General features: G+C 40.6%; 1 protein-coding gene across 4 annotated transcripts in view; it reads right to left on the bottom strand.

The window, feature by feature from the left end:
- The window catches only part of elf1 (E74-like ETS transcription factor 1), a 133678-nt gene that overhangs the window by 15658 nt on the left and 101217 nt on the right, over window positions 1–16803 (bottom strand). For all 4 annotated transcript variants that reach the window (XM_061976689.1, XM_061976686.1, XM_061976687.2 and 1 more), the window contains one exon: window positions 14240–14523. In XM_061976689.1, the coding sequence (XP_061832673.1) occupies window positions 14240–14311 (72 nt within the window). In that variant the 5' untranslated portion in view covers window positions 14312–14523. The remainder of the gene's footprint in view (window positions 1–14239; window positions 14524–16803) is intronic.

The raw sequence follows: 16803 nt of genomic DNA, 5'->3' as shown, positions 1-16803 counted from the left end.
TTCCAACAAAGACATACTTGTATTCTTATGAAGTATGTTCCCACAAGCATAGTTTGTTCTGTTTATGTATTTATTTATTTTTTAACAAAATACAATTGGATTTTTTCCTTCTCTTAAACTCTGCTAAACTAAAATATCTCTATATTTTTATCAATTCTATTTATGTGTTCCGACTAAAAATTCAATTGAAAATTAAGTTGAAAAATTCTGTATGTTCTCCCAAGCATATTTTGTTTGTTTATTTATTTATTTATTTATTTATTGATGAATAAAATACAATAGTTTTTTTCTTTCTCTTAAACTGCTAAACTAAAATATCTATATATTCTTTTCAACTCTATTTATATTTGTTTCTACTAAAAATTCCAATAAAAATAAAGTTTAAAAAATAATGTATATTTTCTTTTGTTTATTTATTTATTCATTAAAATACAATTGCATTTCTTTCTATCTCTTGAACGCTGCTAAACTAAGATATTTTTATATTCTTATCAAGTCAAAGTACATTTGTTCGCTTTAAAAAAAATGGCAATAAAAACTGAGTTGAAAACAAAAAATAAAGTATGTTCCCCCAAACATAGTTTGGTTTATTTATTTATGTTGGGGAAACAAATACAATTGTATTTCTTTCTTTCTCTTAAGTTTTGCACTTTTCCAACTAAGATACATTTGTATTCCTATGAAGTCTAGGTATATCTGTTCCCTCTAAAAATTCGAAAAAAAAATTAAGTTAAAAAAATAAAAACAAAGTATGTTCCCACAAGCAGAGTTTGTACTCTTTATTCATTCATTTATTCAATCCATCCATCCATCTTCTTCCGCTTATCCGAGGTCGGGTCGCGGGGGCAGCAGCCTAAGCAGGGAAGCCCAGACTTTCCTCTCCCCAGCCACTTCGTCCAGCTCCTCCCGGGGGATCCCGAGGCGTTCCCAGGCCAGCCAGGAGACATAGTCTTCCCAACGTGGCCTGGGTCTTCCCCGTGGCCTCCTACCGGTCGGACGTGCCCGAAACACCTCCCGAGGGAGGCGTTCGGGTGGCATCCTGACCAGATGCCCGAACCACCTCATCTGGCTCCTCTCGATATGGAGGAGCAGCGGCTTTACTTTGAGCTCCCCCCGGATGACAGAGCTTCTCACCCTATCTCTAAGGGAGAGAGCCCCGCCACCCGGCGGAGGAAACTCATTTCGGCCGCTTGTACCCGTGATCTTGTCCTTTCGGTCATGACCCAAAGCTCATGACCATAGGTGAGGATGGGAACGTAGATCGACCGGTAAATCGAGAGCTTTGCCTTCTGGCTCAGCTCCTTCTTCACCACAACGGATCGATACAGCGTCCGCATTACTGAAGATGCCGCACCGATCCGCCTGTCGATCTCACGATCCACTCTTCCCTCACTCGTGAACAAGACTCCGAGGTACTTGAACTCCTCCACTTGGGGCAAGATCTCCTCCCCAACCCGGAGATGGCACTCCACCCTTTTCCGGGCGAGAACCATGGACTCGGATTTGGAGGTGCTGATTCCCATCCCAGTCGCTTCACACTCGGCTGCGAACCGATCCAGTGAGAGCTGAAGATCTTGGCCAGATGAAGCCATCAGGACCACATCATCTGCAAAAAGCAGAGACCTAATCCTGCAGCCACCAAACCAGATACCCTCAACGCCCTGACTGCGCCTAGAAATTCTGTCCATAAAGGTTATGAACAGAATCGGTGACAAAGGGCAGCCCTGGCGGAGTCCAACCCTCACTGGAAACGTGTCCGACTTACTGCCGGCAATGCGGACCAAGCTCTGACACCGATTATACAGGGAGCGAACCGCCACAATAAGACAGTCCGTTACCCCATACTCTCTGAGCACTCCCCACAGGACTTCCCGGGGGACACGGTCGAATGCCTTCTCCAAGTCCACAAAGCACATGTAGACTGGTTGGGCAAACTCCCATGCACCCTCAAGGACCCTGCCGAGAGTATAGAGCTGGTCCACAGTTCCATGACCAGGACGAAAACCACACTGTTCCTCCTGAATCCGAGGTTCGTCTATCCGGCGTAGCCTCCTCTCCAGTACATTCATTTATTGATGAACAAAATACAATTGGATTTTTTTTCTTTCTCTTAAACTCTGCTAAATTAAGATATTTGTATATGTTTATCAATTCTATTTATATTTGTTCCTACTAAAAATTCCAATAAAAATCAAGTATATATATATATATATATATATATATATATATATATATATATATATATATATATATATATATATATATATATATATATATATATGTATATATATATAAATATATATATATATATATATATATATATATATATGTATATATATATATATATATATATATATATATATATATATATATATATATATATATATATATATATATATATATATATATATATATATATATATATATATACTTGATTTTTATTGGAATTTTTAAAATAAAAATATTTTATTATTGTATATTGAATATTGTATTATTCAACACAATACAATTGTATTTCTTTCTTTCTCTTGAACACTGCTAAACTAAACTAAAATATTTTTCTTTTCATATCAAATATTTGTTCTCTATAAAAAGTTTTAAAAAAAATACAATCCAAAAAATAATTATATTGTATGTTCCCAAAAACATATTTTGCTCTATTTATTTATTTATTTATTTATTGAACAAAATACAAATGTGTTTCTTTCTTTTTCCTAAGTTACGCACTATTTTAATTAAGACATATTTATATTCTTATCAAGTCCATGCATATTTGTTCCCTCTAAAAAATTCCAATAAAAATGACGTTAAAAAAATTTAAGTTCTAGAACTTTGGTACACCCCTTTTGAATTGGTTAAGGGTCTTTGACTACCTTTTAAAAGTGCTATATAAATAACATGAATTACTATTATTATTATTGTTTTTATTACACACCTTTAGGAGACTGACAAGCCCATGTGTGTCAAATTTGAGCAAAAATGGTTAAAAAAAACAAAAAACAAACAAAACATATTTAACAAATCCATCCGACCACAACCGATAGAGGGCGCCAAAGTGTCATTTATAACTATTAGCCTGTGTGATTGTGTGATGCTGTCTAATTATACTCCACAAACACAACAATAAAAAATAAATAATGTAATAATAATAAACATGAAACTATGTATTTGTATGGTCCTGCAATGTGTGCATGTTTTGAGGCCACAAGACATTAAAATAGCTGTTTTAGATGAAGTACCACCTTACCACCACTAGATAGCAGCAAAATACACGAAAAATAAAAACTACCAGGTTGTTGCTCATCAGTTTGGAAAAACTATTCACAAATGGCCTCGGGGTAGTCATGCTTACAAAGCAGTTAAAAGAAACAATGCTGGGTGTTTCTTCCTTCTTTTTTTTACGACATACCCCAAACAAGCGTCACCTAAAAAGGAAAGAGTGTTGCTCAATGGTGACACAAAAGCCTAAAAACAGCAAATACAGTCATGCGTCTGTGTCATGCATGCAAATTGGGAGCTCTTGCTTGAGGAAAAGTGGTAAAAGGATAGTGAGGGTGCAGCAGCAGGAACAGGAATAAAGGTTTATCTGTGTCTTTGGACAAGTGTCCATTGTTGGCGTGGACCTTGCGGGCATACCAGGTGTCCAGGCCTTGAGGGGGAGGTGGCAAACGGGAACCCTGCAGCACATTTGGGCTACACTTTAACCAGAAAGCTAACAGAACTCTTTGTCGTTTGGAGCCATTGTTCATTTGTAGTTGTTGAGGGACAGTCTGGCCCACACGGACGAGGGCGGACAACAAACACCCACTTTTGTGTCATCACTGAGAACGTTTGCTTTGGCTACAAACAACACGACGAGATTAGTGGAATGTTTCCCATTAGGACGAGACACGCTATCAAGATGGCGAGACGAGCGTGCTTGTCTGAGCTCGCTGATGCGCGGCGTCTTTGCGAGAGCCAAGTGTGCGAGGAGGAGACATTTTGCCGGTCGAATGTCCCACACAGTGTGCTGACCTACACTATATTGCCAAAAGTATTTGGCCACCCATCCAAATGATGAGAATCAGGTGTCCTAATCACTTGGCCCGGCCACAGGTGTATAAAATCAAGCACTTAGGCATAGAGACTGTTTCTACAAACATTTGTGAAAGAATGGGCCGCTCTCAGTGATTTCCAGCGTGGAACTGTCATAGGATGCCACCTGGGCAACAAATCCAGTTGTGGATTTGCCATCTGGCAATCTGATGGACGAGTCTGGGTTTGGAGGTTGCCAGGAGAACGCTACATTTCGGACTGCATCGTGCCGAGCATGAAATTTGGTGGAGGAGGAATTATGGTGTGGGGTTGTTTTTCAGGGGCTGGGCTTGGGCCCCTTAGTTCCAGTGAAAGGAACTTTGAATGCTCCAGGATACCAAAACATGTTGGACAATTCCATGCTTCCAACCTTGTGGGAACAGTTTGGAGCGGGTCCCTTCCTCTTCCAACATGACTGTGCACCAGTGCACAAAGCAAGGTTCATAAATACATGGATGACAGAGTCTGGTGTGGATGAACTTGACTGGCCTGCGCAGAGTCCTGACCTGAACACGATAGAACACCTTTGGGATGAATTGGAACGGAGACTGAGAGTCAGGTCTTCTCGTGTGACCTCACCAATGCGCTTTTGGAAGAATGGTGGAAAATTCCTATAAACACACTCCGCAACCTTGTGGACAGCCTTCCCAGAAGAGTTGAAGCTGTAATAGCTGCAAAAGGTGGACCCACATCATATTGAACCCTATGGGTTCGGAATGGGATGGCACTTCAAGTTCATATGTGAGTCAAAGCAGGTGGCCAAATACTTTTGGCTGCTTGTCTCTGCAGAGGTTTGGGTGTTGAGGCCGTCCTCCAAGCTCATATTCTCATGCCATAGTGTGGACGAGGCCGACAGAAAGGCTACTTCCTCTTTGTTGTTTCTAATGTTTCCTCGTTTGCATTTCCCCATTTTAATTATGTCCCCCCCCCAAAAAATGTACCTTCTGCTTTAACTTTTATGTGAACAACACCTGCACACTCTACTGTGGAGACGTCCCAGTACACGATTCCGACTTTGTAAATGTAAAAAAGCGGAGTTTTTGTTTATAAGAGTTTATAATCTCTCAGTGCGATGCAGTGCATTAATACTCATGACATTAAATTATTAATTGAAAACCGTGTGAAACATCATCATTTTTATTTACAGTAGCTCTAACTTTTTAATTAGAAATAAATCCAGTTCATAGCCACAATAAAAGAAAATTATAAAATCCACATCCAAAATGTTCCATCCATCCATTCATCCATGTTCTACTGCTTGCCCCTTTCAGGGTCGCGAGGGGTGCTGGAACCTATTTATTTTTTATATTATATATTTTATTCTATATATATATGTATATATATATATATATATATATATATATATATATATATATATATATATATATATATATATATATATATATATATATATTTTATGTATATATATATATATATATATTTTTTTTTTTTTTAATTATATACTGTATATATATATATATATATATACAAACCCCAAAACCAGTGAAGTTGGCAAGTTGTGTAAATGGTAAATAAAAACAAAATACAATGATTTGCAAATCCTTTTCAACCTATATTCAATTGAATAGACTGCAAAGACAAGATATGTATCATTCGAACCGGAAAACTTTGTTAATTTTTGAAAATATTAGCTCATTTAGAATTTGATGCCGGCAACATGTTTAAAAAAGCTGGCATAAGTGGCAAAAAAGACTGAGAAAGTTGAGGAATGCTCATCAAACACTTGGGGCGGTATAGCTCGGTTGGTAGAGCGGCCGTGCCAGCAACTTGATGGTTGCAGGTTCGATCCCCGCTTCCGCCATCCTAGTCACTGCCGTTGTGTCCTTGGGCAAGACACTTTACCCACCTGCTCCCAGTGCCACCCACACTGGTTTAAAAGTAACTTAGATATTGGGTTTCACTATGTAAAGCGCTTTGAGTCACTAGAGAAAAAGCGCTATATAAAATATAATTCACTTCACTTCACTTCACACTTATTTGGAACATCCCACAGGTGAACAGGCAAATTGGGAACAGGTGGGTGCCATGATTGGGTATAAAAGCAGCTTCCATGAAATGCTCAGTCATTCACAAACAAGGATGGGGCGAGGGTCACCACTTTGTCGACAAATGCCTGAGCAAATTGTCGAACAGTTTAAGAACAACATTTCTCAACAAGCTATTGCAAGGAATTTAGGAATTTCGCCATCTACAGTCCGTAATATCATCAAAAGGTTCAGAGAATCTGGAGAAATCACTGCACGTAAGCGATGATATTACGGACCTTCGATCCCTCAGGCGGTACTGCTTTAAAAAGCGACATCAGTGTGTAAAGGATATCACCTCATGGGCTCAGAAACACTTCAGAAAACCACTGTCAGTAACTACAGTTGGTCAGTACATCTGTAAGTTTATCATTTATCAACAACACCCAGAAACGCTGCCAACTTCGCTGGCCCGAGGTCATCTAAGATGGACTGATGCAAAGTGTAAAAGTGTTCATTTAAAATTGTTTTTGGAAACTGTGGACGTTGTGTCCTCCGGACCAAAGAGGAAAAGAACCATCTGGATTGTTATAGGCGCAAAGTTGAAAAGCCAGCATCTGTGATGGTATGGGGGTGTATTAGTGCCCAAGGCATGGGTAACTTACACATCTGTGAAGGCACCATTAATGCTGGAAGGTACATACAAGTTTTGGAGCAACATATGCTGCCATCCAAGCAACGTTACCATGGACGCCCCTGCTTATTTCAGCAAGACGATGCCAAGCCACGTGTTACTACAGCGTGGCTTCATAGTAAAAAAGTGCGGGTACTGACTGGCCTGCCTGTAGTCCAGACCTGTCTCCCTGTGTGGCGCATTATGAAGCGTAAAATACGACAACTGAGACCTCGGACTGTTGAACAACTTAAGCTGTACATCAAGCAAGAATGGGAAATAATTCCACCTGAAAAGCTTCAAAAATTGGTCTCCTCAGTTCCCAAACGTTTACTGAGTGTTAAAAGGAAAGGCCATGTAACGCAGTGGTAAAAATGCCCCTGTGCCAACTTTTTTGCAATGTGTTTCTGCCATTAAATTCTAAGTTAATGATTATTTGCAAAAAAAATATGGTTTCTCAGTTGGAACATTAAATATCTTGTCTTTGCAGTCTATTCAATTAAATATAAGTTGAAAAGGATTTGCAAATCATTGTATTCTGTTTTTATTTATTTACGAATTACACAACGTGCCAACTTCACTGGTTTTGGGTTTTGTGTGTATATATATATATATATATATATATATATATATATATATATATATATATAAGGAATTACGTTTTGGACCTAATATATACTGCATTAGAACTGTGAATATTTGGGCACCTCACAATTCCAATTTGATTCGATTCTTGGGGGCGACGATTCGATTCCGAATCGATTCTTGATTTAAAACAATTCTCCATTTAAAATCAATACTTTTTTAATAACATTTGGTGCCAGTTCTATGATTAACTACATTCCGCCATACAATACATAAACAGCTCTGATAAATTTCTGTATTACTTAAAAGAAAACTGTTTTTTTAAAATAAATTTCTACCCAAACATTTAATAATGAGAAATACAAATAAAGCAACAAGAGAAGTATCCAACACTTCTCTTTTCTAAAGTAAATCTGTACAGCAGATATGATCATCTATCAACAATATGATGTGCCTGAGTGGCTGGAAAGGACAGACTTAAAAAAAAAAATTACTTAAGTTTTTATCGATTATTGATTTTTTTATCGATTGATAATTGTTACAAATAAGAATCACGATTATTTAAAAAAAAAATTATTATATGGGCAAAAAAACCAACTTGAAAATAAATAAAATTATCATATCTTAAAAGTACCATATTTATTATTACCAGACAGGCTCAAGAACCGCCCGCGACCCCGAGAGGGACAAGAGGTAGAAATGGATGGATGGATGGAATTTTTTTTGTCCATAAAATTCTATTTGGCGACAACATAAAAAAGGCCCCATAAGGGACAAGCGGTAGAAAATGGATGGACGGATGGAAATGTTTGCAAATACATTAGAAATCAAAACACACCTAGAAAATCACATGTAGATACCGGTACTGTAATTACAGTGCAAATACACTATTTTTAATTAAAACTATGAATGGCACAGATTTCATTTCAAGTTAAAGTACCAATGATTGTCACACACACACTAGGTGTGGCGAAATTACCCTCTGCATTTGACCCATCCCCTTGATCACCCCCTCGGAGGTGAGGGGAGCAGTGAGCAGCAGCGATGGCCGCGCCCGGTAATCATTTTTGGTGATTTAACCCCCAATTCCAACCCTTGATGCTGAGTGCCAAGCAGGGAGGCAATGGGTCCCATTGTCATAGTCTTTGGTTTGACTCGGCCAGGGTTTGAACTCACGACCTACCGATTTGTATTTATTATTTATATTATTTAACTGTTATTATTTATTTAGTTGTAAGATTATATAATTAGTCTAGTTGTAAGATTATATAATTACTCTTAATTTGTACACGTTTATAGTAAAATACATAGTTACATATGTTTGTTGTTTTTATTTGATGATAATAAATTAATATTAATATTTATTTGCTATTTATTCAAAATAAAGTTAAAGTTAAAGTACCAATGACTGTCACACACACACTAGGTGTGGTGAAATTATTGTCTGCATTTGACTCATCACTTTTGATCACCCCCTGGGAGGTGAGGGGAGCAGTGAGCAGCAGCGATGGCCACGCCCGGTAATCATTTTTGGTGATTTAACCCCCAATTCCAACCTTTGATGCCGAGTGCCAAGCAGGGATGTAATGGGTCCCATTTTTATAGTCTTTGGTATGACTCGGCCGGGGTTTGAACTCACGACCTACCGATTTGTATTTATTATTTATATTATTTAACTGCTATTATTTATTTAGGTGTAAGATTGTATAATTAGTCTAGTTGTAAGATTATATAATTACTCTTAATTTGTATACATTTATAGTAAAATACATAGTTACATATGTTTGTTGTTTTTATTTGATGATAATAAATTAATATTTTTATTTATTTACTATTTATTCAAAATAAAGTTAAAGTACCAATGATTGTCACACACACACTAGGTGTGGCGAAATTATTGTCTGCATTTGACCCATCACCCTTGATCACCCCCTGGGAGGTGAGGGGAGCAGTGAGCAGCAGCAGTGGCCCCGCCCGGGAATCATTTTTGGTGATTTAACCCCCAATTCCGACCCTTGATGCCGAGTGCCAAGCAGGGATGTAATGGGTCCCATTTTTATAGTTTTTGGTATGACTCGGCCGGGGTTTGAACTCACGACCTACCGATTTGTATTTATTATTTATATTATTTACCTGTTATTATTTATTTAGTTGTAAGATTATATAATTACTCTTAATTTTTACACATGTATAGTAAAATACATAGTTACATATGTGTGTTGTTTTTATTCGATGATAATACATTTATATTAATATCTATTTGCTATTTATTCAATATAGTCATCCACTGTACTTTATAATGTAATTTATTATTTAATAACTATTTTATTACATCTTATTTTATTATTTTATTATTATTATTTAATTCTTCTTAATTTATTGCATATCTAAATTGTAAAAATAATAGTACCGGTAGATAATAAAAAATTAAAGTAAAATAGAATGGAATAAAATAGTAGTAAATAAAAAATACAATATTATGGAGTATAGAAGGCTATAGTGTGGCAGACATTCAGTTATATCATACAAAAGGAATTTGTTTAATGTGAGTGGTATTTCATATTTCAATCAGTCAAATAATTACCGGTATTGGCTTTGATCTGACAGAGTCATTGTGGCCAAGATCCAAAGAAGGGCTTAGAATTTATAGCCAATATAAATACAAGGAAGACCAAATGGAGGTCTGGAGGAGAGTTGTTATTGTGGGGGTTATGGGAAGGGTGGGATGAAGTTTGTTTTAACAGGGTGGGTGCAGCGAGACACAAAGCCAAGGCAGTGGAACAATGTGAGAGATTTGAGAAGGAACGATCCCATCCTCCCTCTAGACACCTTGTGAACTGGTCGGTCTGGTTAGGCTAGAACAAACGCTAGTCAGGGATCCAGTGACAACCCGTCATTCTGGATCCAGCACATGACGCCGTCGCCAGCACACATCAATGCACGCCACTGGAGCCTGCTCCACTGGACGGAGAAGGCGTGGGAGGGGGGCTCAGCCAACGGAACGATGCAAGTTAGTATCTAAACACATATCCATGCTAGCCTGGCCTGTTTTTCCCTCCCATGCACCCTAACCCGACTGCAGGTTTGTCAGACTGTCACGTTTAAATGATGACAGCCCCCTTGCGGCCAAGTTGATCCGGCGGGACAAGTCTTACAAACATCACCAGGCAGCAAGTCTGCTCCCAAGTTCTAAAAAGTGCGCACTCACAGTCTGCTTCCGTGCAGTAAACACACCCAAAATGTCGACATGCATGCTGATAACTGCAACATACTGCAGCTGGGCATACTTCTAAAGATACATGAAGACTGGGGATGTAACGAGACGAAAATTTCATATAACGATTATCTTTATTATCGTGGTATTGTTGAATGTGCTCAAAAAGTACTTATACACACACCGAAATCTTTTAACCAAGTTAATTGTTCAAATGTAAAAAAAAGTAAAGTTAAAGTATCACACGAGGTGTGGTGAAATTACCCTCTGCATTTGACCCAACCACTTGGGAGGTGAGGGGAGCAGTGAGCAGCAGCGTTGGCTGCGCTCGGGAATCATTTTGGTGCTTTAACACCCAATTCCAACCCTGGATGCTGAGTGCCAAGCAGGGAGGTAATGGCTCCCATTTTTATAGTATGACCCGGGGTTTGAACTCACGACCTACCGATCTATGCGCGGACACGCTAACCACAAGGCCACTGAGCATAACTCAAATAAACCCACTATTATGCATGTTTTGTGTATCTTATGCCTCACAGTTTTAATGGCTAAGCTTTTATTGTTTTATATTTTGGTTTGTACTGTAGCACTCTAAAATATAAAAAGACAATCTACTATTACTATTCAAGGAGTCCTATCGGGTCCTTTTGGAGGCAGCAGACAGGTACTGAAAGGGCATGCGGTGTGCGGCTTTGGCGAATGCAGAGGCAAAAACTCGGACATGGGAGGAGTTTGGTCAAGCCATAGAGAACGACTTCCAGACGGCTTCAAGGCGGTTCTGGACCACCGTCTGACACCCCAGAAGGGGAAAGCAGTGCACTGTCAACACCGTGTATGGTGGGAACGGTGTGCTGCTAACCTCAACTGGGGATGTTGTGGATCGGTGGAGGGAATACTTCTAAGACCTCCTTAATCCCATCTATATGTTTTTCAATGAGGAAGCAGTACCTGGGGCTCTCCTATTTCTGGGCCTGGGGTCGCCGAGGTATTTAAGAAGCAAAGCCTGGGGGTGGATGAGATCGGCCCGGAGTTCCTTAAGGCTCTGGATGATGTGGGGCTGTTGTGGTTGACAAGATTCTGCATCGGGGGCAGTGCCTCTGGATTGGCAGACTCGGGTGGTTGTTCCTCTATCTAAAAAGGGTGTGTGTTCCAACTATCGTGGGATCACACTCCTCAGCCTTCTCAGTAAGGTCTATTCAGGTGTACTGGAGAGGAGGCTACGCAGGATAGTCGAACCTCAGGTCCAGGAGGAGCAGTGTGGCTTTCGTTCTGGTCATGAAATTGTGGACCAGCTCTATACTTTCAGCAGGATCTTTGAGGGTGCATGGGAGTTTGCCCAACTCGTCTATGTGTGTGTTGTTGACTTGGAGAAGGCATTCGACCATGTCTCTCGGGAAGCCCTGTGGAAGCTGCTCAGAGAGTATGGGGTATCGGACCGTCTGATTGTGGCAGTCTGCTCCCTGTATTATCAGTGTCAGAGCTTGGTTCGCATTGCCGACATTAAGCCGGACCCGTTTAGAGTGACAGTTGGACTCCGCCAGGGCTGCCCTTTGTCACCAATTCTGTTTACAACTTTTATGGACAGAATTTCTAGGCGCAGTCAGGGCCTTGACGGGATCTGGTTTGGTGACTGCAGGATTAGGTCTCTGCTTTTTGCGGATGATCTGGTCCTGCTGGCTTCATCTGGTTAGGATCGGTTCGCAGCTGAGTGTGAGGCGACTGGGATGAAAATCAGCGCTTCCAAGTCCGAGTCCATGGTTCTCACCTGGAAAAGGGTGGAGTGCCATCTCCGGGCTGGGGATGAGATGCTACGCGAGATGAAGGAGGTTCAAGTACTTTGGGGTCTTGTTCACAAGTGTGATCGACAGGCGAATCGGTGCTGTGTCTGCATGGATGTGGACCCTGCATCATTTTGTCGTGGTGAAAAAAGACTTGAGCCGGAAGGCGAAGCTCTCAATTTACCGGTTGATCTATGTCCCTATCCTCACCTATTGTCACAAGCTTTGGGTTGTAACCGAAAGGACAAGACCACGGGTACAAGCGGCCGAAATGAGTTTCGTCCGTCGGGTGGTGGGGATCTCTCTTAGAGATAGGGTGCGAAACTCTGTCATTCGGGAGGAGCTCAGAGTAAAGCTGCTGCTCCTCCACATCGAGCAGAGCCAAATGAGGTGGTTGAGGCATATGGTCGGGATGCCCCCCGAATGCCTACCCGGGGAGGTGTTTTGGGCACGTCCGATCGGTGGTAGGCGGGGAATACCAAGGACACGTTGGAGAGACTATAGCTGTGTCCCAATTCAGGGTTTGCATCCTTCAAAGGGCGAACTTGAAGGCCGCTTACATCACAACGCAGCGCGAAGGCTGTCCCAATTCATTCAAATTCGAAGGTTCTTCCAAATGCAGCCGACAAATGCGCCCTCCTTTTCCCTGTATTCGGAGGATGCACCGCGACTATCCTTCGTGGCCTCCCATATCCCAAGATGCTTTGCGCGCCTTTGTTCAACCCGGATCTTTTTGACGATGGCGACAAATACAAACAGCGGCACCGGCAGCGGCAGCGAATACACTTTCTAATGTAGGTATCCTCCGCAGGCTCGACTGTCCCATTTAACAACGGGTGAGGCATCCTTCGGAGGTGCCTCCGAAGGTCCAGCCTTCTGTGGGTGCGTAGGCCGGGTCCTTCGAAGGATGTAGACTTTGAATTAGGACACAGCTTAGGTCTCTCAGATGGCCTGGGAATGCCGCGGAATCCCCCAGGAAGAGCTGGAGGAAGTAGCTGGGGAGAGGGAAGTCTGGGCTTCTCTGCTTAGGCTGCTGCCTCCGCGACCAAACTTCGGATAAGCGGAAGAAGATGGATGGATTATTATTTATTATTACTGGCGGGTGTCGTGGTGTCCTACTATATTCAGCGGTGCTTGAACGCACCGTACTAAAAACACCTCCGTTTCATTGTAGTCCACTGAGTATAGAACGATCCCTCTGTTCTAAGAAAACACAGCTCGTAGGTTCAATGTGCACAAATAAATATCTTAGTTGCTCAGACGGCAATGTGTTTATATAAGTTTAGATTGGGGGAAAGACGTTAATGTCTCTTGTTTTCTTGTTAGCATCTAAACTAGCGAGCTGGCGCCAGTCAGTCAGTTATATAAAGTGCATTTATTAATCACGGTTTTTCGAAAATTGACCATCGAGAGTTTTACCGTGGTTATCATTATTACCGTTTATCGTTACATCCTTAATGAAGACAATGCAATGCTTTTCCATTCCAGGCCTATAGGTGTCAGTAGGGCACATTACCAACTGCCCCACGACAACCACCTACGCCTTACTTGACCCCAATGCAATCAGACTGTAACATCAAAAAAGTGAAGAAAAAAATGGCAAAAGACTAAATTCTTCACGGCGCTCCTTCAACTGGATCTGGACCAAAATTTCATGGCTTACCGGAAAATCACTCATGTTGTTTTTGTGCTATGCTAACTAAAGAGCTAACAAACTAACATTTAAAATATTAAAATGTTGACAAATAGTTACAAAGCTATGAATAAAGAACAAATTAGAGCAGTTGTCAAAGTGTAACGCCCGAGGACTCCAAGGGAGGAGCAACAGCTTGAGAAACGTAGAGAAAAACATAATATTCAAACCTATAGGCTAATTGAAGTTATGTTTAGAGGCAAAGGGAATGAAATGAGGAGAAGATATGTGCACTACCTGGTTGATTTCGTCCATCCCGTTACTGGCAAATTCAAACATCAGTTCATTAGGCTGCACCGCAGTGGTCATGGTGGTGGAGTAAGCAGTCCAAGTATCGCGGCAGCCACCTCCTGGCTCTTTCTCCAAACAAACAGCGCCCCCTACAGAGGCCCAAAGCTGCGTTCACAGCACCAAGTAGGCCTCACTGTCTCGCCAGACCCCTCTCTTCTCTTTCCAGACCACAAGATGAGACTCAAAGGGTCGCCCTGATCCGTCTCCCGATCCACCTGGAGCATCTACACCTGGACGAGCAGAGAAAGACACAGGATGAGGTCGTGAAAATGTACTGTGCATTAAATCTGTGTGCGCGGTGCTGTCCAAAGAAGTCAGTTGTATTGCACAGCTGGTAACTGAAGGACATATTATTAAAACTAGGTTTGATTAGGACATAGGTTTTAAAAAAAACAAAAAAAACAGAAGGGGTTTTGCTAGAGTTAGTCTTTGTTAAAGCTGACCCAAATACATGATGCACTATGCTGGCAAAATAAGTTAAATAAGAAATCTGCGTTTAAAGAACTCCGGATTATTAGTGATTCCCAGAGCCCAAAAAAAGTCTGCGGGCTATAGAGCGTTTTATACGGGCTCCAGTACTATGAAATGCCCTCCCGGTAACAGTTAGAGATGCTACCTTAGTAGAAGCATTTAAGTCCCATCTTAAAACTCATTTATATACTCTAGCCTTTAAATAGACCCCCTTTTTAGACCAGTTGATCTGCCGTTTCTTTTCTGCTCTGCACAGGGGCACAGGTTCGGTCCAAAGTCGGGACCCGGGGTGGACCGCTCGCCTGTGCATCGGTTGGGGACGTCTCTGCACTGCTGACCTGTCTCCGCTCAGGATGGTTTCCTGCTGGACCCACTATGGACTGGACTCTCACTATTATGTTAGATCCACTATGGCCTGGACTCTCACAATATTGTAATAGATCCACTCGACATCCATTGCACCGGTCGCCCTAGGGTGGGGGTCTCTACATCTGCGGTCCTCTCCAAGGTTTCTCATTATCCCATTGGGTTGAGTTTTTCCTTGCCCTGATGTGGGATCTGAACAGAGGATGTCGTTGTGGCTTGTGCAGCCCTTTGAGACACTCGTGATTTAGGGCTATATAAATAAACATTGATTGATTGATTGATTGATTGATTGATTATAGCTAATCCTTGAGAGGCAACTCTGGAATGATTGTGTGTATAAATGTGCAATAATATGCTTAAAAATCTGGGCGCTATGTCACAGAAATAAATAAATTGAAGAAGTACCACTACATAGTTTAGTTATGACTGACTCATAATAGACTATATGTCAAATTGACACAAAAATGCGTAAAAATTTGTAAAAATCCGGCTGATATGCTGGCAAAACAAGATGTTACAGTGCGCAATTAGTCCTTGATGGATAAAACTGGATTGATTTTGTTACATTTAACTCAAAATTTGCAATAACCCACATTTGGGGTGCTTTACTGGCAAAAGAAGAGAATTTGCTGGCAAAAGAAAGCTTACGCTGTGGCAAATCGGATGTATTGATTTTGTTCAAGTCAATGCAATATGAGTGGAAATCTGCACAAAAGTCAGTGCACTTTGCTGGCAAAAGAAGAGCTTTAGTGGCAGAAGAAGTTCGGTTTTACAGATAGTTCTAGAGAGGCACATTTGGAATGATTTTGTCGTACTTAATCAAAAATCTGTGATATTCTTCCTAAACAACATTCATGGCACTGTGCTGGCGAAAGAAGACTATTGCAGGCAAAGGAAGATCTACTGCACAGATAGTCCTCGAGAAGCAAATCTGACTTGAGTTTTCGCAACGTAATACAAAATAAGCAACAATATGTGGTTCTATGCTGGCAAAAGAAGAGATTCTGGTGTATAATTAGTCCTAAAGTGAAAAATCTGGATTGATTTTGTTAAATTTAATTCAAAATCTGCGATAATACAAATTTGTAGTGCTATGCTGGCAAAAAAAAAGTTACTTTGTACAGCTGTCTATTGAGTGGCAAATTAGTTTGTGTTGAAGTTAAAACACAATTTGTAAAAAATTGCACAAAAATCAGGGTGTTATGCTGGCAAAACTGGATCGATTTTGTTAAATTTAACCCAAAATGTGAGACAATACAAACTTGTGGTGCTCTGCAGGCAAAATAAGCTGATTTGCTGGCAAAAGAAAGATTACGCTGTACAGCTATTCCCTGAGTAGCAAATCGGAATCATTGATTTTGTTAAAGTTGAATCAAAATGAGTGGAAATCTGTGCAAAAGTGAGTGCACAATGCTGGCAAAAGAAGGGCTTTTTTCAGGCAAAATAAGTTTTGTTCTGCAGCTATTTATTGAGAAGCAAATCTGGCTCAACTTAATACACAATGTGCAAAAATATGTGGCTCTATGCTGGCAAAAGAAGAGGTTCCGGTGTCTAGTTAGTCCTTTAGTCCTTCAGATTCAAAATGAGTGGAAATCTGTGCAAAAGTCGAGTGGAAATCTGTGCAAAAGTCGATGCACAATGCTGGCAAAAGAAGGGCTTTTCCAGCAAAATAA

This window comes from Nerophis lumbriciformis, linkage group LG16, assembly GCF_033978685.3.
Source record: "Nerophis lumbriciformis linkage group LG16, RoL_Nlum_v2.1, whole genome shotgun sequence".
Taxonomy (NCBI): domain Eukaryota; kingdom Metazoa; phylum Chordata; class Actinopteri; order Syngnathiformes; family Syngnathidae; genus Nerophis; species Nerophis lumbriciformis.
The sequence above is the reverse complement of the archived record's forward strand: the minus strand, read 5'-3'. Positions and strand labels throughout refer to the sequence as shown.